This window comes from Natrix helvetica (genome assembly GCF_964273705.1).
Source record: "Natrix helvetica genome assembly, chromosome: 5".
Lineage (NCBI taxonomy): Eukaryota > Metazoa > Chordata > Lepidosauria > Squamata > Natricidae > Natrix > Natrix helvetica.
Window position 1 is genome coordinate 119,081,959 of NC_138551.1, and position 21,808 is coordinate 119,103,766.

Below are 21,808 nucleotides of genomic sequence, written 5' to 3' on the forward strand. Positions count from 1 at the left end.
TTCATCTGCAACACAAGGATCCTGAGCTCCCCTTCCCTCCCTCCCTCCCTCCCTCCCTCCCTCCCTCCCTCCCTCCCTCCCTCTCCTTCCTTCCTTCCTTCCTTCCTTCCTTCCTTCCTTCCTTCCTTCCTTCCTTCCTTCCTTCCTTCCTTCCTTCCTTCCTTCCTTCCTTCCTTCTCCTTCCTTCCATGAGAGGCAGACTTGATTTCACCATCTCTTTCACTTGTTTCTTTTTCTAACCTCTCTTTGTTTCTGTCAATGTGTGTTTTTTTTAACTCTGCAAAGTTCTGTAACTAGTTTTTCACTAAAGTTGATTTTGTTCAACAGACTGGCTGCACTATTGCATCAGCCCTTTTCCAGTGATGCCCTTGAGCATTAGCTTTCAAATTAAAAATTTTTTGGTTCCAACTCAGCAGTCAGCTATTTCAGATCTGTGACATACTCTGGTATTAACTGGCATCTGGGATTTTTCTCTTTAACCACAATGCCAACAAATGTCACATTTATTTGTTTCTTCAGCCACAGGTGCTGTGTATTCCCTCTGGGCTCAGTTTCAAGCCTGGAGACCCCAAACCTCTCAATTCTAGATGATGGATTTAATTGCATCTCTGCCCCTGTTATTATGAATCACATGAGGATCATTTCCCTTTCATTTCCCTCCAGAGAATTTCCCAACAATCTTTGAGTCCGAGAACTGGTTGAATTATCCAGGGATCCCTCTTGAGAGGGAGAATTATGATAAAAGTGTCAGCTCTGCTCTTTGGCCAAATCCTCCAGGGGAGACTTTGGGCAGAGAAATATGGTGTTTTGGGACAGGCAGGGTCTGTGCTTTTGAATATACGTCACTCTCCATTCCAGGTGAAGCTGAGTGTTTCTCTGTGTTTCAATCAGGAAAGACACTGGATCATATTCCACCTTGTGAGAGTCCTTTGATTTCTTCTAATTCTTTAGAAACAGGAAAGGGATTGATTGATTCACCCCATGAATTATGGACCTCCTGCTTCTGCTTCTGATGCTGCTTTTGTCCCATCCAGTCTCTGGGAAGCTGAGAATGAAATGCCCGCAGAGTTTGGAGCACCAGGATGGAAAACAACCACAGAGCTTTTACAGCCCAGGAGACCATCTCATCGGTATAGTCACCACTGGAGCGGAAAGATTGCATGTAAAGTTGCTTTTCAATGTGGCTCCTTCTCTTCAGTTGGTTTTCTGTGATTTGTAAGTCATTCAGGGTGATGGAGTTGCACTCCCTCCATTCTAACACTCTCCTTCTTTTCTGTTTTTATTTTTCATTTATTCCTATATTGGAGGATATGTCTAATTTCCTGAATGATTTTGATTTCCATGGGTTCTCTCTTTTGTCTGATTTTATGAAAGAGACTCAAAAAGGTGTCTAAAAAAAAAGATGAAAGGACTCAAGATTATTTTCCTCTCTCAGTTCAATCCTTGATTTATCATCTGAATAATGACTTTTATTTAAAGTAGTGGTTGAACCAGTTGTAGTTGCCATACCTCAGCCAATTTGCATATTTGTATAATTGATCATTGGTTTTGGATCAATGTTGGTTTAAGGCTCAGTAGCCTTCTGGAGGATTATATTTTTTTAAAAAAAGTATTTGTTGTTGCTGTTCATTATAATAACACCTCTTTTTTTTTTTTTTACCATAGGGACGTTTATGATTTTCAAAATGGCTTACGGTTTATTTTCAACATTCAAGTGGTGAACAAGAAATCCCAGCTCCTGCACAATCTCACACTTGGCTACAACATCCATACCAACTATTTCAGCACTTTCCGCACTTCAGATGCCTTGCTGGACATTCTCTCCACTGGAGAAGCCAATGTCCCCAACTACGGCTGTGGAAAGAAGGAGAACCTTCTGGCTCTCCTTGATGGAGCTACAAGGGACATCTCCGTCCAGGTGTCAACGTTAGGAGGCACCTACAAAGTCCCACAGGTCTGTCTGTGTTTTTCTCCATCTGGAAAACTGAGTGGTGGTGGGTGGTCCTCAATGGAACTACATCTGCATGGAGGCAAACAAGCAGTGGGGAACCCCAAGCTTCCATTTTAGGCCCAGTCTTCTTCAACATCTTCATGAATGATTTGGATGAGGGATAGATGGGGAAATCATCACATTTACAGATGACACTAAACTGGCAGGAATAGCCAACAGCCCAGAAGATAGGCTCAAGATCCAGATGGATCTACATAGACTTGAACCCTGGGCCTATCTAACAAAATGAAATTCAGTGTAGAGAAAAGTAAAGTCTTACACTGAGGCTAGAAAAACCAAATGTACAGGTACAGATTTGGTGAAACCTTGCTCAATAGCAGGAACTGTGAGAGGGATCTTGGAATCTTAGTGGACAATCTCTCAAATGTGAGCCAACAATGTGTGGCAGCATCCAAAAAAAGCCATTTCAATCCTAGGCTGCATCAACAGAAGGATAGAATCCAAATCACGTGAAGTACTGGTATCACTTTATAAAGCCTTGGTAAAACCACCCTTGGAATTGAGCATTGATGGTGAACCTTTACAGCACCAAGTGCTTTTGTCAGAGACGCAATCTGGAAGAGAAGTTGCCCAATGTTTATTCCACTGCGCATATGTGCACCAGGCAGCTCCTCTTCCGGTTTCCGGTGCACACGCAGGTGATGATCAGCTGGCTGGTATGCAAGCAGAAGACCAGCTCTTCCAGTTCCTGGCATTGCTGTGCGCACAAAGGCCAGCTGATCGTCACATATACATGTGCACCAGAAACCCAGAAGAGCAACGGGCAAGGCCGTGCGTGCCAGGCGACATGGCTCTGCGTTCCACTTAGCCCGATATAAGAAGCTGAGGCAGAGGGCAGCATTTTCCCCTCCTGGGGCCTCTGTGCATCCCCCTTTTGGCCTCCCCAGCCCCCAGAAGCACTCTGCTGGCCAAAATCTTTTTTTCTTACTTTGTAGTTTCAGTCCATGGGGCTTGCAAAGGAAAGGCCTGCACTCAGCCGGTGGGTGGGGGCCAGAGGATGGGCAGAGTGATTTGGGTGGGGCAGCCTCGTGGTCCCACGTGGCCTGGATTAATGGCTTTTGTGGGCTGTATCTGGCCCCGTGGGCCAGGTTTGAGGACCCCTGGTGTAAGGTCTCCTGCTAGAGCAGGGGATTGGACTAGAAGACCTCAAAGTACCTTTCCAACACTTTTATTTTGTTATAAGTTCTGTTATAGGTACATATGCTTAGCATGCTAAATACCTATTGGAACATGTTGATTAACACTGTAAAATCAGAAAATGTGGATATTGGCATTTAATCTATGGAAACTGACAGACCCTGAAAATTGTGGTGGCTGTTTGAACAGACAAAACTTCAATTAAAGACCAATCTTGGATTGTACTACTGACAAATTGTATTAGGAATTGAGGTCTCCCTATTTCTTGTACAACTGGAGAAGAAGTTAAAAAGATTCCGCCACAAAGAATCTGGGCTATCGAAGCATTAAAATATGCAGCAGGACTGGGTTTCATCCGGTACTGACCAGTACGGGCATACCGGCTGGTGATATTTAGCATGCCTTCCCGTACCCGTTCTTCCAGAGGCCCCGTACCAGAATCCTTGCCTCTTGTTCCTTCTTCGGCTGTTGAACAAGCCCACGTGGTGTGCACTGTCCTCTTCTCTTTGACAGACGCCTGTTTAAAATGCCATTCCCACTTAAAAGTACCTGGCAGCGGCATTTTTCCTTGGAGGACTCTGTAGAACATCCCAAGATGGATGCCACCACACCTGTCCTCTTCAGAAACAGGCCCTCTTTGGCAGGTCCTCTTCAAAAGGATGAGGGCCCCTGGTCCCCCTCCCATTCTTCGTCTTTCTGCCCCTGCGGATGGGCTACGGAGTCATCGCCGGCAGCGCAGAGCCTCGACAGCTCCCTGCCATTGGTCCTGCAGTTCAGGCCAGTGGCTTTGTTCATACTCTCTCCCCTCCTGGTTCCTCTTTTTATGCGATTCCTGAAAGGTAGCCGCTAGTGGCGCAAAAGACAGCCGCGACACCATGCCATGGAAAACATAGGCGCGTGCACACACCCACACAATTACAGCCCCTGAGAATCTTGGAGGGAAGCCTCTGCACAAGCCCGGGCAATTGAGAACAAGTTTTCACCATCACGAAGGCTCCGGGATGAGGCTCCAGATGCAGCGGGGCAGCCAGGTCCCTCACCCTCAGAGGGAGGAAGGGCCAGTTGGGAGAGGGGCTTTGGTCCTGCTGCCTCTGGCGGATAGGGCTTTACTGTCCCACAGCAAAGATTCCGTCCCTCATCCCAGAGCCTTCGTAACAGTGGGAACTTGTTCTCATTCACCTGGGCTTGTGCAGAGGCTTCCCTCCGAAAGACTCTGGGGGTGTAATTGTGCGAGATGTTTTCCATGGCATCTTTTGGGCCACTAGCTGCTACCTTTCAGGAAGCGCATAAAAAGAAGAACCAGGTGGGGAGAGAGTGGGATCAAAGCCACTGACCTGAACTGCAGGACTGATGGCAGGGAACTGGCGAGATTCTGTGCTGCCGGCGATGACTCCGGAGCCAATCCATGGGGGCAGGAAGATGAAGAACAGGAGGGAGATCAGGGGGGGCTTGTCCTTCTGAAGAGGACCTGCCAAAGAGAGCTTCTCCACGAAGAGGGCAGATGTGGTGGCATCGGTCTTGGGATGTTCTTATTTATTTTATTTATTTACTGAGCGCTTATAGACCGCCCCCTCTCCCAAAAGGGACTCGGGGTGGTGTACAGTCCATATCAGAAATACAACATATAAATAACTATAAAATTAAACAATTAAAATTATTAAATAGATAAATAAATACGAAGGAGGATAAAAAAGGTTTGAAGAACTGTACAGCTGAGTAAATAATTTAAAACCCCAACAAATCTCCCATAAGATTAAATTTAAAAAACAATTCCCCTAAAAAACCAGTTAAGAAATATGTTTGCCAGGAGGTAGCAGTTATGATTATGCCAGGCCAGCCAATCGGAACAGGTGTGTCTTCAATTTTTGTCGGAAGGAGCGGAAGTCGGTGGTGGTTCTAATGTCGGGGGGGGGAGGTCATTCCAGAGGGTTGGGCCCATCACAGAGAAGGCCCTACTCCTTGGCGCCGCCCGTTGGCATTGCCTAGTGGACGGCACCAGGAGAAGGCCCTCCCTGTGAGAGCGAATTGGCCGCAGGGATGTGTGTGGAGAGATGCGATCCCGCAGGTAGCTAGGTCCTGTGCCATGGAACGCTTTAAAGATGGTGATCAAAACCTTGAAACGCACCCGAAAAACCACAGGCAGCCAGTGCAGCACGCGCAGGAGTGGTGTTACGTGGGAGTACCTAGTACTCCCCATGACAGCCCGCGTGGCTGCGTTCTGGACTAGCTGCAGTCTTCGGGCGCGTCCCAAGGGAAGCCCCATATAGAGAGCATTGCAGTAGTCCAGGCGAGACGTCACCAGTGCATGAGTGACCGTGCGTAGGGCATCCCGGTCCAGAAGGGGGCGCAATTGGCGCACCAGGCGAACCTGTTGGAACGGCCCCCTTGCCACGGCTGCCACATGGTCGTCCATTGACAGCCGGGCATCTAGGAGGACGCCCAAATTGCGCGCCCGTTCCACAGGGGGCAATTGTTCGCCCCCTATGGCCAGCGATGGAGTCAGCTGGCTGAACCGAGGTGCCGGTAGCCACAGCCACTCAGTCTTGGAGGGGTTGAGTTTGAGTCTGTTGTCCCCCATCCAGACCCCGACGGCTTCCAAACATCGGGAAATCACTTCGACAGCCTCATTGGGGTGGTTTGGGGTTGAGATGTACAGCTGAGTATCATCAGCGTACAGGTGATATTCAACCCCAAAACCACGGATGATCTCCCCCAGTGGCTTCACATATGCGTTGAACAGGAGGGGCAAGAGGACCGACCCCTGCGGCACCCCACAAGTGAGTGGCCTCAGGGTCGACCTCTGCCCCCCCGTCAACACACATTGCGTCCGGTCGGAGAGGTAGGAGCCGAACCACCGTAAAACGGTGCCTCCGACTCCCATCCCCTCCAGCCGGCGCAATAGGATACCATGGTCGATGGTATCAAAAGCCGCTGAGAGGTCTAATAGGACCAGGATAGAGGAACAACCTCTATCTCTGGCCCTCCAGAGATCATCAACCAACGCGACCAAGACTGTCTCTGTGCTGTGCCCGGGTCGGAAGCCGGACTGGCGTGGGTCTAGATATTCGGATTCATCAAGGTGTCGCGGAAATTGCTGTGCCACCACATTCTCAACAACCTTCGCTAGAAAGGGAAGGTTGGAGACTGGACAATAATTAGCTAGCTCCGTTGGGTCAAGTGAAGGCCTCTTGAGTAAGGGCCTCACCACCGCCTCTTTCAAGGCAGTTGGTAAGGATCCCTCACCCAATGAGGCGTTCACCAGGCCCAGAAGCCAGCCTCGTGTCACCTCCCAGGATGCCAGTACCAACCAGGAGGGGCACGGGTCCATTGAACATGTGGTGGGTCGCAGCCGTCCACGCAACCTGTCCAAATCCTCGGGGGCAACAGATTCAAACTCCTCCCAGAATGTTCTCACAAGACTCACTGTTGACGGCTCGTCCGGTCCACTGGAGGGGGCCCATCCGCTCCGGATCTGAGCGACTTTGTCCTGCAGATATTCCCCAAACTCCTCTGCTCTTCCCTGCAAGGGTGCCCCCCGCGTCCCCTGTGGAACCTCCAGGGAAAAATCCCACCGCCAGGTACTTTTAATCATATATTTTGGTCCCATGACTGCAGAATGCTGCAAAAAACCATAAATGCAGGCCAGTTGTTGAGTGTTTCAAATGTAATAGGAACACTCAACAAGGTGACCACAGTATATGTGTGTGTGTGTGTGTGAGAGAGAGAGAGAGAGAGGGAGGGAGGGAGGGAGGGAGGGAATCAGAGAGAGAGAGACAGATACAGAGAGAGGGGGAGGGAGGGATGGAGAGACAGACAGTTAGAGAGAGAGACACACAGAAAGAGATACACAGAGAGAGTGAGTGATTAAGTGTGTGAGTGAGTGAGAGATAGACAGACAGACAGAAAGATACACACACATACACACAGACAGTGACAGAGAGAAAAGAAGGGAGGGGAGAGAGATAGAGAGATACAGAGAGAGAGACAGACAGACAGACAGGAAGACAGACACAGAGAGAGAATGACTTAGAGCCGTCATGGCGAACCTATGGCACGCGTGCCACAAGTGGCACGCGGAGCCATTTGTCAGGGCACGCGAGGCTGAGTTCACCATTTTTAAAAGCTATTTTTCGCCTTCCCCAGGCTCCAGAGGCTTTATAGGAGCCTGGGGAGGGCGAAAAGAGCCTCCTCCGCCCCCCCCCCCAGAGGCTTCAGGGACCGTCCCTGAAGCCTTCGGAATACTTAAAACCACCCTCCGAGCAAACCGGAAGTCACTTCTGGTTTGCTCGGAGGGTGGTTTTAAGCGTTCCGAAGGCTTCAGGGACCGTCCAAGACTTCCCTGACGCCTGCGGAGCGCTTAAAACCACCCTCCAAGCAAACCGGAAGTCACTTCCGGTTTGCTCGGAGGGTCGTTTTAAGCGCTCCAAAGGCTTCAGGGACCGTCCGAGGCTTCGGAGGTCACTTCCGGTTTGCTCGGAGGGTCTTTTTAAGTGCTCTGAAGGCTTCAGGGACCGTCCGAGGCTTCCCTGACACCTCAGGAGCGCTTAAAACGACCCTCCGAGCAACCCGGAAGTCACTTCCGATTTGCTCGGAGGGTGGTTTTAAGCGCTTTGAAGGCTTCAGGGAAGACTCCGGACAGTCCCTGAAACTTCCGTAGGGCCTCCGGGGTGTCGGCGGAGGCTCTTTTTGCCCTCCCCAGGCTGCAATAAAGCCCCTGGAGCCTGGGGAGGGCAAAAAAATCATGTAAAAATGGGGGGGGTTCGTGCATTCTGCATGCATGCGAACTGGGGGGGTCGCGCGTTGCATTATGGGTGCGGCACGCCCGCACTCGACCCCCTACGCTCCCCTCACTTATGGCACGGGAGCAAAAAAAGATTCGCCATCACTGACTTAGAGAGACAGAGAGGGAGGGAGGGAGGAAGAGAGAGACAAAGAGGTACACAGAGAAAGAGACAGAGATAGACAGAAAGAGAAAGAGAGAGAAAGAGAAAGAAGGAAACAGGAGGGAGGGGAGGAAGGAGAACTTATGACCACAATTGAGCCCAAAATTTTGGTTGCTAAACAAGAGCGTTGTTAACTGAGTTTCACCACATTTTTCAAGTTGGCCACGCCCACCCAGTCACATGACCACCGAGCCACTCCCACAAACAGGCCACACTACAGAATAGGTTCTAAAAAATTTTGAAACCCACCACTGACTGATATGCACCAATCCTCAAAAATTATAGTAGGCCCTTTATTGGAATAGAATACTTCAGTTGGCATTTGCACATGTTAATCTAATTGCAATAAATTGTAGGAGTGTGATACAGTAATAAGATTTACATTGTTTATAGTTTTTAAATTTATTTATTATTTTCCACTTTTAAAATACAATCTTGCTAATATTTTGTCTTTAATATTTTAAACAATGTCTAATTACCAAATTATTCTAATGCTTTCATGAGAACAAGATTGGATTTATTAAAATCTAATATTGTGGACTTGATCTGACCCCAAATATAACACAGCATTCTTCATTGTGCAAGGTTTTTGAATGCAGCTCAGAATCTGATAAGTCCAGTGAAACTCTGAAGACGAAGCTATGGATTATCAGGTTTTATTTCTGCAGAAAGCAAAAGACTCGATGACCTTTTTGTCTCCCACCTTAACAGAGCAGGCAGAGAGAGAAAAACAGGCATGTGCCAAAAACTTTTCCAAACATCTTACAGCTCACACAGATTGCACAGAACGTCACTGCTATAGAAACGTAATTTGAGATCACACGGATTTCATGATTTTAGTGCTCTGAAAACAACAGACTTTAGAAGGGAAAAGAAATACATTTTCTGGCGTATAACTCAGAGCTTTGCTGGGGAATGCTGAACACACATTTTAAGGTACAAGCAAGGCTACTTGGCAGAATCAACATTTTACTTTTCACAAGAAGTTACTTTGCTAGGCTAAGCTTGGCAATTCGCCTAGAAGTTTTATCTATGTAGTTGGCACCTTAGGTTACAATGGAGCTTCTCTCAACAGCAATTTAACAAAAGCTGAATTAGGTTGCACTCTGTGTATGCTCTAATGCAGTGATGGCAAACCTTTTAGCGACCGAATGCCCAAACTGCAACCCAAAACCCACTTATTTATCTCGAAGTGCCAAAATGGCAATTTAACCTGAATAATGAGGTTTTAGTTTAGAAAAACAACTCATACATGATTAACGTCTTTTCTCTGAACCCCCCCCCCCCCACAATAACAGCGCTTTCAATGATACAAACAACTTTTTATTGAAAGGTAAACATTTGCATTTGGCATGCTTTTGATTAATGTGACTTTTGCTGTTGAATGCAAGCTGATCTTTTTTCTAATCTTGACTCATACATTGTAAGTTTGAGAGCAACACATGCAGCACTCAGGTCATCTGTTAGTCCAGGGGTGTCAAACTCAATTTCAATGAGGGCCCCATTGTGGTTGACTTTGGAGGCCATGGTGGGCACGGCCAGCTCCCACTGCTGATGTGCTCACTCTCCTTGGGTGCCCATGGTGTGTGCATGAGGCCAAAGTATGTGGGTCAGAGGGAGGCCCACCCCCTCTCCTTATGAGACCTAGCTTTGTAACCAAAGCATCCTCAATGATAGGATGGAAGACCACCAGGAGAGGACAGGAGGATGGGACAAGGAGATGGTAAAAGGTAACAGGGCTGTTGGTGATCGTGCTAAGGCAGGATTTACCTCATACCCTCACCCTCTCTCATTATAACCTCCTTCCTTCCTTTCTTTTTCCTTCGCTCTTCATTCATTCTTCCTCTCTTTCCTTCTTTTTGCTTCCTTGCTCTCTTCTCCTCTTTCCGTCTTTTTCTTTGTCTTTCCTGTCCCTTCTTGGATGCTCCAATGCAAAAGGAGAAACATTCTTTGCCTTGTGATCAAATGCCACTTTTGCTAGTAGTTTGTGGCCACTGAAAAGACTGAGGACAAACCAGGCTCAGTTAATTCCATGCTTGCATTTCATGGCGACAGACTACAGGACAGCAAAACTGTCAAAATGATGGCTCTGGTAGTTGATCAGAGTTCCTCTGTTTTTTATGTGCAACAGCTTTAGCATTTTGGAGCAGAGCTAAGTTAGTTGCTTTTCTATGAATACATAATGATCCTTGAAAGATCTCTTCTGTAGGGCCCCTGCCATGGTCTAATTCAGACTGGAAATATAGCAAAGGAAACTATTTCCCCAATTGCTTTGTCCTTTTTTCCCCACTGGAAACAGCTGTTTGCAACCCACAAGGAGGGGATACTTTCCTAAGAGCTCAGAATTTAAGGATACCAGTGTGCCCATGACCACCACCAGATGGATTGACTGGCTGACCAACCGCACTCAACGTGTAGTCCTCAATGGAACTGCATCTACATGGAGGGAGGGATGCAGTGGAGTATCCCAAGGCTGTTTTGGGCCGAGTACTCTTCAAGAGCTTCATCAATGATTTGGATGAGGGAATAAATGGAGAACTCATTAAATTTGCAGATGACACCAAGCTGGCAGGATTAGCCAACACTCCAGAAGATAGGCTAAAGATACAGAAGGATCTTGACAAACTTGAACATTGGGCACTGTCTAATAAAATGAAATTCAATCGTGAAGAGAGTAAGGTTCTACATTTTGGCAACAAAAACGAAATGCACAGGTACAGTATAGGTGGTACCTTGCTCAACAGTAGTAACTGTGAAAAGGATCTTAGAGTCCTAGTGGACAACCACGTAAATATGAGCCAGCAGCAAATGGAGCCAGACAGAGACAGGCAATCCAAGTGTGTTTGGCAGAGAAAGCATACTTCAACCAAGGCACCCAAACTGCTGCCAATGGTGTGGGCAACAGCTGAGCATGCAAATGGGGCCAGACAGAGACAGGAAGGGTAAGAGAGTAATCTAAGTCTGTCTCTCTCTCTCTGTGTGTGTGTGTGTGTGTGTGTGTGTGTCAGAGAAAGCGTGCTTCAGCCAGGGCACCCAAACTGGTGTGGCTGACACCTGAGCAGGGAGGCAGTGTGTGTGTTTGTGTACTTTCATCCCCATTCACGCAGGGCCTCTTATTTCCTCCCCAGCACAGTTGGGGCATTCAGGCTGCTGCCACCTAAGCACCAGGATTGCCCCCTCCCCAGCCAGCCAGCCAGCCCCACCTGACCTGCTCCCTGCCGGCTCCTGCAAAGCCTCGCCATTCTCCTCCTCCTCTTCTTCTTCGTGGGGTCGTCCTCCTCCGCCCAAGTGGCAGTGGGCTCCACAGGACAGGTTTCCATTTCTCCCAGGGGCAGAAAACTCTGGTGGGCTGGAAGTGAGTATGAATGGACTGGCTCTCCAGGGCTTCCTGGCTCAGTTGGAGGCTTCCTTCAGCCTTCAAACAGTTGCAGGGGATTTATTTTTTTGCTTCCAGGTTGGTGCAGGAGGCTTTCCAGGGCCAAAATGGAAAAAAAAAAACCCTGTGCTTTCTGCACCCCATTTTGGCCCTGGAAAGCCTCCTGCACCAACCTGGAAGCAAAAAATAAAAAATAAAACCCCTGCAACTGTTTGAAGGCTGAAGGAAGCCTCCAACTGAGCCAGGAAGCACTGAGGGGGGGGTGTCATTCACACTCACTTCCAGCCCACCGGAGTTTCCTGCACAATGTGAGTCCCTCCCCACTACATACTCAGGCGTCCCCCACCCTGACCCTCCACAAAGGCCCCAAAACCAGCTGGCCTGCAGGAGGTGAGCCTGCATGTGGATGCTAGTGGAGCTGGGCTGGGGCGGCTGGCGTGCCGGGAGAGGACGCTCTTCATGCCACAGGTTCCCCATCACGGCTCTAATCCTTTCAATTCCTTTTTCAGATCAATCATGTAGAAGCTTCAGAGGCTCTGAGTGATAAAAGCAAATTCCCCTTTTTCCACCACATTCTCCCCAAAGAAGGAATCCAGAACCCAGCAATTGTCCAGCTGCTCCTCCACTTCAGATGGACCCTGATTGGCCTCTTTGCTTCAGACACAGAAAAGGGAGAGAATTTCATGAGGACTTTTCCTCCTGTGCTTGTCAGGAGTGGAATTTGTGTGGTTATATCACAACTGTTCTCAAAAAGTGGATATACTGCATACCTCAGGGATTCCCTCTCTAAGTGGAGACAAGTCAACGTCTTTGTTCACTTCATAGAACTTGAATTCATTTGGGACAGAATTCTTCCTTTCCATTTAACACTTATGCGTCTCCCAGGACCCATTGAGAGGAAAGTCTGGATCCTCACAAATTCTGCAGGGTATGAAATAAACAAGCGCAGACTTCTCAAATACATCCATAGTATTTGGAACTTTAGTTATATTTTGAAAGAAAGGCCAATGGATGATGCCTTTAAACCCTATTTCTTTGTGGAAAAAAAGTTTCAAGATCATTATTTTCATTGTTCTCTTTCAAAGAATGTCTTTTCTGTCAAAGGCCGCAGAAGATGCACCCAGAAAGCCCCACTAAAGACCCAGTGGAACTGGAAAAGAGAAAGGATCCAAAGTGTCTACCACCATTACAGTCACACGAAGACTCTGGCCCAGGCCATGAATGCTGCCTATTCCTCCAGATCGAGGAGGGGAAGGAAGGAGGGAGAAAAGATCTTGGGGTCTCCAAGGCTGCAGCCATGGCAGGTATGGGGGTCCCGATATGGATCCATTAATCTTAGATGCTTTGGAGGAGGAATCCAGAGGAGAAGGAGGGGAACCATCTCAACAGATCTGGCCAATTTAATTACCCAGGGAATTAATGGTTCCAAAGAGTGGATACCATGGCATTTTTATATTTAGTACTGCTAATTGGAAAATGCTGTATTCTTTTTCAAATAAATTCCTGTATTTGTGGGTTTGTGATCAGCCTGGTGGAATTCCACCTTTCTTCCATCCCCATTGCAGGTGGGTCTGTGTGCAGCTGGAGAGGCAGCTAAGCCCCCCTATTCTCCTCCAGTGAAAGGGAGCCTGGCGTGGATCTGGATGCTTTATTGGGAGAAGAGGGCAGGTGAAACTGAGGAGATGCAAAGAGTGGAAATCAAATAGAAAGACGAGATAGGCAGCATTAACTAACTGCCAGGAAAGAAGCAGCTGGAACCTCTCCAGAGATGCTCCGTGTAAGGGACGGAGGCCGTCTCCGGATGACCAGGGGTCTCGGTCACAATGGCTGCTTCCGTCTTCTCCAAAGGCTGACAGAAAACGGAGTCTGGCTTCAGACCTTATAGTGAGGCTTATCTGCCCCCGGCCACTAGGTGGGGCTAGAGCAACAACAGCACAATAGTTACCATATTTTTCAGAATATAAGATGCACTTTTTTCCCTCAAAAAAGAGGCTGAAAATCGAATACAGCATTTTTGCCTCCCGCAGCCCCGCCCCTTCACCAAAATGGCCGTGCATACCCTTATGGAGGCTTTCAGAGAGCTCCTGGGGGCTGGGGAGGGCAGTAAGGAGCAAAAAATGGACCATGTATGCCCCCTCCCAACCCCCAGCAACCCTCTATAAGCCTCTATAAGGCTATCCATGCAATTGTTTTGACAAAAAACAGGCTTGTTTTTTCAAAAAACGGCCCATTTTTTGCTTATTTTTGCCCCCCCCCCAGGAGCACTCTGCAAGCCCCCCCAAGGCTATTTATGACTTTTTAAAGGGCGGGCATTTTCACAAAAACAGGCTTTTGGGGGGAGGTTTGCAGAGTGTAAAAACTTTTTTTCCCCTCTTGGAAAGCTCTTTAACTGGTTGTTGAGAATTACATTGATCAAGTGCTTTGCCAGCAGAAACAAAGTCTTTGATGCTGCAGATTGTCAGCGATTTCCTTCTCCAGCACATGGATAAATACATCTGGAAACATCTACCTACCTACCTACTCTCTCTCTCTCCCTACCTACCTACTGTATTTCACTCTCTATCTCTTTTTATTTCTCTCTCTCTATCACTCTACCTACCTAATGTACTTCTCTATCTCTATATCTCTCTTCATTTCTCTCTCTCTTTATCCCTTTATCTATCTCCCTACTGTTGCAGAAAATGACAGGCATTAGACTTCACAGGATACAGGAAAAATTTATTTGGCAGCCAGGTTCAGAAAAGTTAGCCCATGACTAACGTTGTGAATTTCTGAACCCCGTTTATTATCGAAGCACGCATTCTTATACATTCTCAAAGACAGTGTAACACGGAAACACTTAACTCATTTCTTATTGGTTACCTTGAGGAGAAAGCCTTATAAGGAGATGGGGGTCTTACTTCTCCTTTTGTTACAGGTATGGACTACGTGCCATTACCGAACTTTAATTGAACCTTGTGGTTTTGGACTTTTGACATGGGGACGTTTGCTGGAACATGTTGTGGTTGAAGGCTGATGACATTTCCCTGTCCCTTTAAGCAAGATTCTAACTGTCCCTTTTATTCCACTTCTTCATTCTTATATTTTAATCCATATTTTCTTCTACTTTACTACCTCCCTACCTAACTACTCTCTCTCTCTCTCCCTACCTACCTACTGTATTTCTTTCTCTTTCTCTCTCTCTACCTACCTACCTAGTTTTTTTAAAAAAATTGCCCCTTCAAAACCTAGGTGCGTCTTATACTCCGGTGCATCTTATACTCCGAAAAATATGGTACATGTTGTGGCATGACAACCTTTATAAATTAGGAGGAAACCCTGAGACCATCTAGCCCAACCCCTCCTCTCTGCAGGAATCCCAGTTCAAGCTTCTCTGACTGATGGCTGCTCCGTCTTTGCTCTCAGACGATCCATGAAGAGGAGACTGAACTTCTCTGCTTTACTGGCTCAGCTCTAAAACAGCTCATCCTTTTATCATATTTTTTCTCTCATTCAGTTAAAACCTCCTCTCTTTTAACTGAATTCACTTTTTCCACGTCTGACACTCTGGAATAAGAGTGAGTGGATCTTACACTCTTGTGTAACAGGACTCAGTTATTGGAAGAGGGTTGTATCCAGTGGTGGCATTCAAATCTTTTTACTAGTGGTTCTGTGGGTGAGGCTTGGTGGTCTTGTGACTGGGTGGGCATGGCTTGGTGGTCATGTGATTGGGTGGGCGTGGCTTGGTGGTCATGTGATTGGGTGAGTGTGGCTTGGTGGTCATGTGATTGGGTGAGTGTGGCCAACTTGACATCACTCACATCAAGGGGTACCTTGCCTGGACTCTCCTTGCGTCAACAAGATACAATTTCCCTGTCTATTTATTTACTACTATTGAACATCCAAAATACACAATTGAATCCTATGTATAAATGCCATATGTGTACATACATATTACATAGTTTAGTGTCTGTATAGGCACACAAAAAGATACATTATCTACTATATATACTGTATGTACACACACACACACACACACACACACACACAGCTCTTCTAAAACTATACACATTCAACCTCATTTATTGCGTTTGGAAAAACACACCCAGAGTTCACTTTCTGGCACACATTTAACTATCACTTCTGCACATTAGAACATTACACAGGCCTGCAGATGCTCTTCCCTAGCCTGCACATGACTGTTAGAGCCAGGAGATGTCATGGATTGAGTAAAATGTGGCAAAACTCACTTAACAACATTCTTGCTTAGCAACCAAAATGTTGGGCTCAATTGTCATAAGTTAAAGACTATCTGTGCCTTCCTCTGCATGGCAGCCTTGTCCTTCTAAACTCCTTCTCCTTTTCTGGCAATTTTCCTCTGTGTTGGAGGCACCAAAATAATCCAGAGGATATAAGGTCTCCTGCTGGAGCAGGGGATTGGACTAGATGACCTCGGAGAGACCTTCCAATCCTAGATTGCTGTGCTGTTTCAAAGAGTCTTCTGGAGCCTTCCTTTCTCTTCTTTTTTCTCTCTCTCTCTCCCTCCCTCCATGTATGTATATATACATCCATCCACCCATCTATATCTTATTCACTTTCTTTTCCCTCCCTCCCTCCCTCTCTTTCTTTCTTTCTTTCTTTCTTTCTTTCTTTCTTTCTTTCTTTCTTTCTTTCTTTATCTTTTCTTTCTTTTTTCTTTTCTTTCTTGTTTCTCCCTTCTTTTTCTTTCTCTCCCTTTCACCCTCTTTCTTTCTTTCTCTTTGTGTCCCTTCCTTTCCTCCTTCCAAAGCTAGGAGATCCACCTGAAATAAAAACTAATGTGGATGAAACCTGCCATTACATACACTCTCTCTCTCTCCCTTCCTCCCTCCCTCCCTCCTTCCCTCCCTCCCTCCTTCTTCCAACCATCTCTGTGCCTCGCCTCATTGTTTGCTTTTAGCAGCAGGCCGATCACCAAAGTCCTTTCCCAGGGTGCTCTGGGGTCCCCCCCCAAAAAAACACCAGGTTGCTTCTGGAGGGGGCAGGCAGATGGGCAGCATTCCCCCCTCCCTGGGCACCTGCAGCCTTGGAGCCTGCAGCAACTCCCGGCCCTTGCACAGCGAAGGCAATGAACAACTTCTCACTCCCAGAAGATTTTCTTTAGTGTGGAAGGACCCAGAGTTGCTCCAAGGCTGCAGGCACCCAGGGAGGGGGGGAGGGGGGATGCTGTCTTCCTTCTCCCAAAGCAACCTCGGAGGTTTTCAGCTCCTCTCCAGAGTCATTTTTTAAAAGAAACCCCCCCAAAAACCACAAGATCCAGAGCTGCCAGTCTCCAGTAAGATGTGCATCTTGTGGCCTGGCCCAGCCCATCCCACGCCCCACCCGCCACCCCCAAATTGCACCTCATTGTGAGCATTGCTCAGCCATTGTGTGCAGGGAAAAACCTTGCACAGTAAAGAAAAACTTCCCAAGAGTTTGAGAAATTGTTAATTACGTCACACTCATGAGAAGGTTTTCTTTACTGTGCAAGGTTTCTCCCTGCACACAACGGCTGAGACACCCCTGCAGTGGGGTGCAATTTGGGCCCACCCCCACCCCAAGACAAGGCCCATCAACTCTATAAGAGTCAATAAGCCAGGGGTTGCTCCCTCGACCGGCTCCACCGAAGATCCCCTTCATCCTTTTTGAGTCAGTCCGCTTTGCCGCCCGGTGAACAACTGAGCCAAACCGCTCCTGCCCAGCGGCATCCCCCAACTCCCCGTGCCCGACCGTTAAGCCAACCAATGGTTATGCAACTGAAGCCAACTGGACACAAAGCTGAGTTGACAATGAGCCTCCGAGGTCTCCCTCCTGCCTGCTTGCCCAGCGCTTGCTCAGCTGCCCCCTCTGATCCCCCGGCTGGATGCAGCCACTCACCTGTGACTGGAAAGAGAGGTCATTCACCGCCTTCTTGTCCAGCATTTGCTCAGAGACCTCCTACCCTCCGGCTCACCCCCCAGCCTCCCCCCCAAACATTGCCCACGCCTGGGCACAGACACTCACCGGTTCTTTCTTCTTCTGTTTCCAAACTAAGCCCCGGTTGGTTGGTTGGTTGGTTGGTTGGTTGGTTGGTTGGTTGGTTGGTTAAAGTGTGCTTGGATCCGAAAGCTCCATCACTGGAGGCTTTTAAGAGGGAGAACATTTCGGCTGCCAGCTGGCAAAGAAAGCTCTCAGCCATGACCGGCATTGCTGTGGCTCCCACCGGCTGGGTGGACAAAGAAGCAGGTGGCGGCTGCGGCCTCAGTCTGTCGCGAGCTCCGGGACTGGTCTGGGGAGGTGGGGAGTGGCTCGCCCAGGCAGCTACTGCAACAGCAGGGCTGAGAAGATCCCACCCTGTGTGTTGCACCCCCCTCCCAGCTTTCACCCATGCCTCCATGTCATTTTTGGGTGTGCAACACGCAGGAGATCCTAGCTGCAGTTTACTCATGAGCAACATTGGCCGGGAGAGGCAGGGAGAAAGGCCAATGGGGCTCACGAGTAAACTGAGGCTCCTAAGTGGGATCGAGCCAGGGGTGGGTTCTGGCTACTGCTACTGCCGGTTGCTCTGCGCATGCACAGAAGCCAAAAACAATATGGCCGAGAGAACCGGTTCAGGGGTGTGGCCAGCCTGGGTTGACTCTGGTTCCAGCAACCCAGGCCACCAGGTTACTACCGTTTCAGCCAAACTGGTCCAAACAGGTAGGAACCCACCTCTGATCTGGAGGTGTTTTCCATCAGGATTACAAGGGAGAAGATTAGCCTGACAGATTTCTTCTTGATCAACCCATGATTTCTGGGAATCAATCTGTTGTTTTCAAAGAGTTTATGAATAACCTTTTTTTTTCTCTGTTCATTTTATTTGTTATCTGCTCTAAAATGTTCCCTATAATCGACCAACGGTGTCTATTATATTTTCTCTATATCTTGATAAATTTTTCTCAAACTTTTTCATTCACTTATGAAGATTATTTGTATCCTATTTAACCATATTTGGAGATGAGACAATTGTAGGAGAAAGATTCAATGTGGGATAACAAACAAAGTTTTCTGTTTTTCAAATTCCTTGATGTTCCCATTCTAGTTTCATCCCTTTCTGGAGAAGAATGAATTTTGGAATATTTCTGAGATGAAACTGTACTTGGACCAAAATGGAGAGATAAAAGCAGATCTGACCATTGACGGCTTCTTGGTTCTCCCCAAGGAGGGTCCCAGGAATGAAATTCTAGTGTATTTTAGAAGACAGAGACTTTCTATCAATCAAGATGCTCTTTCACAGCTAAAGTTGCTCAATAAGGTGAGAGAAATTTTGGTGTCTTTTCTCTATTTCCCAAAGCCTGAGGTCCCATTTCAAGTGGGCAAAGCCTATAGTCTCCAGCATGGTTGGCCTTCCATGCCAGTTGGTATCATCTAATGGAAGTTCTACAACAGACAGGACCTAAATGAAGGGGCTTTGACATGTTTTATGGAAATATTTCAAGATCTTACTTGTCAGAGGTTTCTTTCTTCATCACAGTTTTATTCTACCTTTAAAAAAATGTAATGGAATAAAAGTTTCCTAAAATTTTTATAGTAAACTTTATTCTCGGTTTTAACATGAATATATCATCATACTTAAATCTTTTTTTTCAATTCCATCCCTCTAGACTATTAAGTAGAAAAGTACCTTATTGCAATGTTAAATTGCAAAAGGAAAAGGAAGGAACTAAATGAAGAATCTGCCAGTTGTTCTACCTCCTGCATCTGTTTAGAAGTAGTCAGAGATTTCATATTTACCTCAGTGAAGATCAGAGGCTACTTGTCTCCATCCATTTCTCCCTCCATTTTCCATGGACGGAGAGTCCTAACATCTTTTCTTTGGCATTCCTTGTTTTTCTATTCAGTCTCTGCCTCAGTCCAGATGTGTGGAAAATTGTCATCCTGGATTTGTCAAGAGGGCTCGAGAAGGAGAGCCAGTTTGCTGTTATGACTGCGTTCCTTGTCCGGAGGGGACCTTCTCCACTCAGGAAGGTGGGTGACACTGGAGGAAAGGAAGTGGAACTGATTCATTACATACATTAAATATTAAAGTTTGGTTCTCAACATCACACAGGAAATTATTCGGGTCCCAATTCTTCTCTCACTTTCATAGACGATTAAACAAAAATTGATTTTTAAAAAAAGTCTTATACTTTTTACCATCTCTCACAAGAGGTACTAATAAATGTGTCCTAGACAATATCTCCTGGTATCACTTGTTGTCCAAATAAGGTATTTCCTGAAAGATAAAAGGAGAGAATAGTAAGGGAGTATGTTTTTTTTTCTCAGATGCAGGAAAATGCACCAAGTGTCTGGATGACAAATATCCAAATGAGGACAGAATCCAATGTATCCCCAAAGTTATAACCTTCCTGTCTTATGAAGAACATCTGGGCATCATCCTGGTCTCTTTTGCCCTATTCTTCTTCCTAACCACAGGCCTTGTTTTAATTATCTTCATTAAATATGGAGAAACTCCCATTGTCAAAGCCAACAATCGGGATCTCTCCTATATCCTCCTGGTCTCCCTCCTGCTTTGCTTCTTGTCTCCTTCTCTCTTCATTGGTCAACCCAGGAAAGCCACCTGCCTTCTCCGACAAACGGTTTTCAGCATCATCTTCTCAGTTGCCATTTCTTCTCTCTTGGCCAAAACCATCACGGTGGTGCTGGCTTTCCTGGCCACAAAACCAGGAAATCGGATGAAGAGATGGCTGGGGAAGAGCTTGGCCAACTCCATCATCCTTTCTTCTTCTGCTGTACAAATTATCATCTGCTCCATCTGGCTGGGAGTTTCTCCCCCATTCCCTGACTCTGACCTCCACTCCCAGCCTGGAGAGATCATCCTGCAATGCAACGAAGGGGCTGTTGTCATGTTCTACGTCACCCTCAGCTACATGGGCTTCCTGGCTGCCATCTGCTTCATAGTGGCTTTCCTGGCCAGGAATCTGCCTGGGGCCTTCAATGAAGCCAAGCTGATCACCTTCAGCATGCTGGTCTTCTGCAGCGTCTGGGTGACTTTTGTGCCCACCTACCTGAGCACCAAAGGGAAATACATGGTGGCTGTTCAGGCCTTCTCCATTCTGGCCTCCAGTGCTGGTCTGCTGGGCTGCATCTTCATCCCCAAGTGCTACATTATCCTTCTGAGGCCAGACCTGAACACAAAGGAGCAACTTACAGCCAGAACAAATATAAAAACATGAGATATAACACCATAATATTGAAAGAATTGTAAAATTTCCTTTTCTTTGAAAGAACACATTAATTATTTCCACTTAAATAGTATACAAGAGTCAAATAAAATCATATCAACATGTTTGGAAATGGGAAATGGTTGAATGAGTGTAACTCCCTTCCCTTCCAGCTCAATAAATCTTGAAAGTCATTCAGGGACATCTTCCTTCCCCACTGTCTTTGTTTTTCAGAAGGTCAGAAAAGGTGATCACATGACCCAGGGACTCTGCAACCATCATAAGTGCATGCCAGTTGCCAAGCATCCAACTTTTGATCATGTGACCATGGGGATGCTTCAATGGTCATAAGAGAAAAAAAATGGTCATAAATCAATTTTCTCAGTGCCATTATAACTTCCAGTGGTCAATAGAGAAACAGTTGCAAGTTAAAGACTCCTTTTACCATTGCTAGGAGTTGGTCCTGGATGATTTGGGCCCAGGGCTGCTTTGGGGGCCATAAACTCCTGAGCTGCCTCTGACCTCCCACCTGGGGATGGCTGCCTGGAGCCCCCCAGCACCATAAGCCCAGAGGACTCCTCCACCTGCCTAGTCCCAGAGCCCCGGAGGTCAGGCAGGGAGTCTGGTGCAAGAACAGCAGCCCTCACTGACGCCTCCTGGTGCCCAACTGAAGAAATAGCCTCTCTCATCTGGCCATCTGTGGGACAAGGGCCCTGAATGCCCCTCAAGCATCCCTCCTCCCCTCCCCTCTCCTCCCCTGGAGTCTCAGCTGGTGCCAAACCCAGAAACCGTCCAGGCTGAGCTCCGTGAGCAGAATCGCCCCCTCCGGTCCCAGCCAAGTCACAGGGATGCACACCAGAGCAGCCGTTTCCTCCCCCATGAAGTCCTGGATGAACCTGATAGAGTCCCCAAGTTCTCTGTGTTGGAAGATGCAGAATTTCAAATAAAGCTCTCTAGGATTATGCAGCTGACAAATTCTATTAGGAGCTGTGGTCTCCTTATCTCTCGTGTAACTAGGTGAGACAGAAATAAATAAAAACAAAAAATAAAAATAAAAAAATAAAAAGATTGCTTCACCAACAATCTGGAATATTGAATGTCAACTGCATAAGAAAGAGAGAGAGATCAGATTCTTGGACTGCACATTAGACAAACAAACTAT

The 21,808-nt window shown here is 47.1% G+C and overlaps 1 protein-coding gene across 1 annotated transcript; it reads left to right on the forward strand.

The window, feature by feature from the left end:
- Positions 1 to 988: 988 nt before the first annotated feature.
- LOC309393719 (vomeronasal type-2 receptor 26-like) lies at positions 989 to 20,658 on the forward strand (the record flags this gene model as incomplete). The annotated part of the gene is made up of 6 exons (XM_081956214.1): positions 989 to 1,215; positions 1,666 to 1,954; positions 11,977 to 12,771; positions 18,525 to 18,737; positions 19,324 to 19,450; positions 19,748 to 20,658. 6 exons carry the CDS (start codon positions 989 to 991, stop codon positions 20,656 to 20,658), a joined length of 2,562 nt encoding a protein of 853 aa, XP_081812340.1.
- Between the last annotated feature and the right edge of the window lie 1,150 nt (positions 20,659 to 21,808).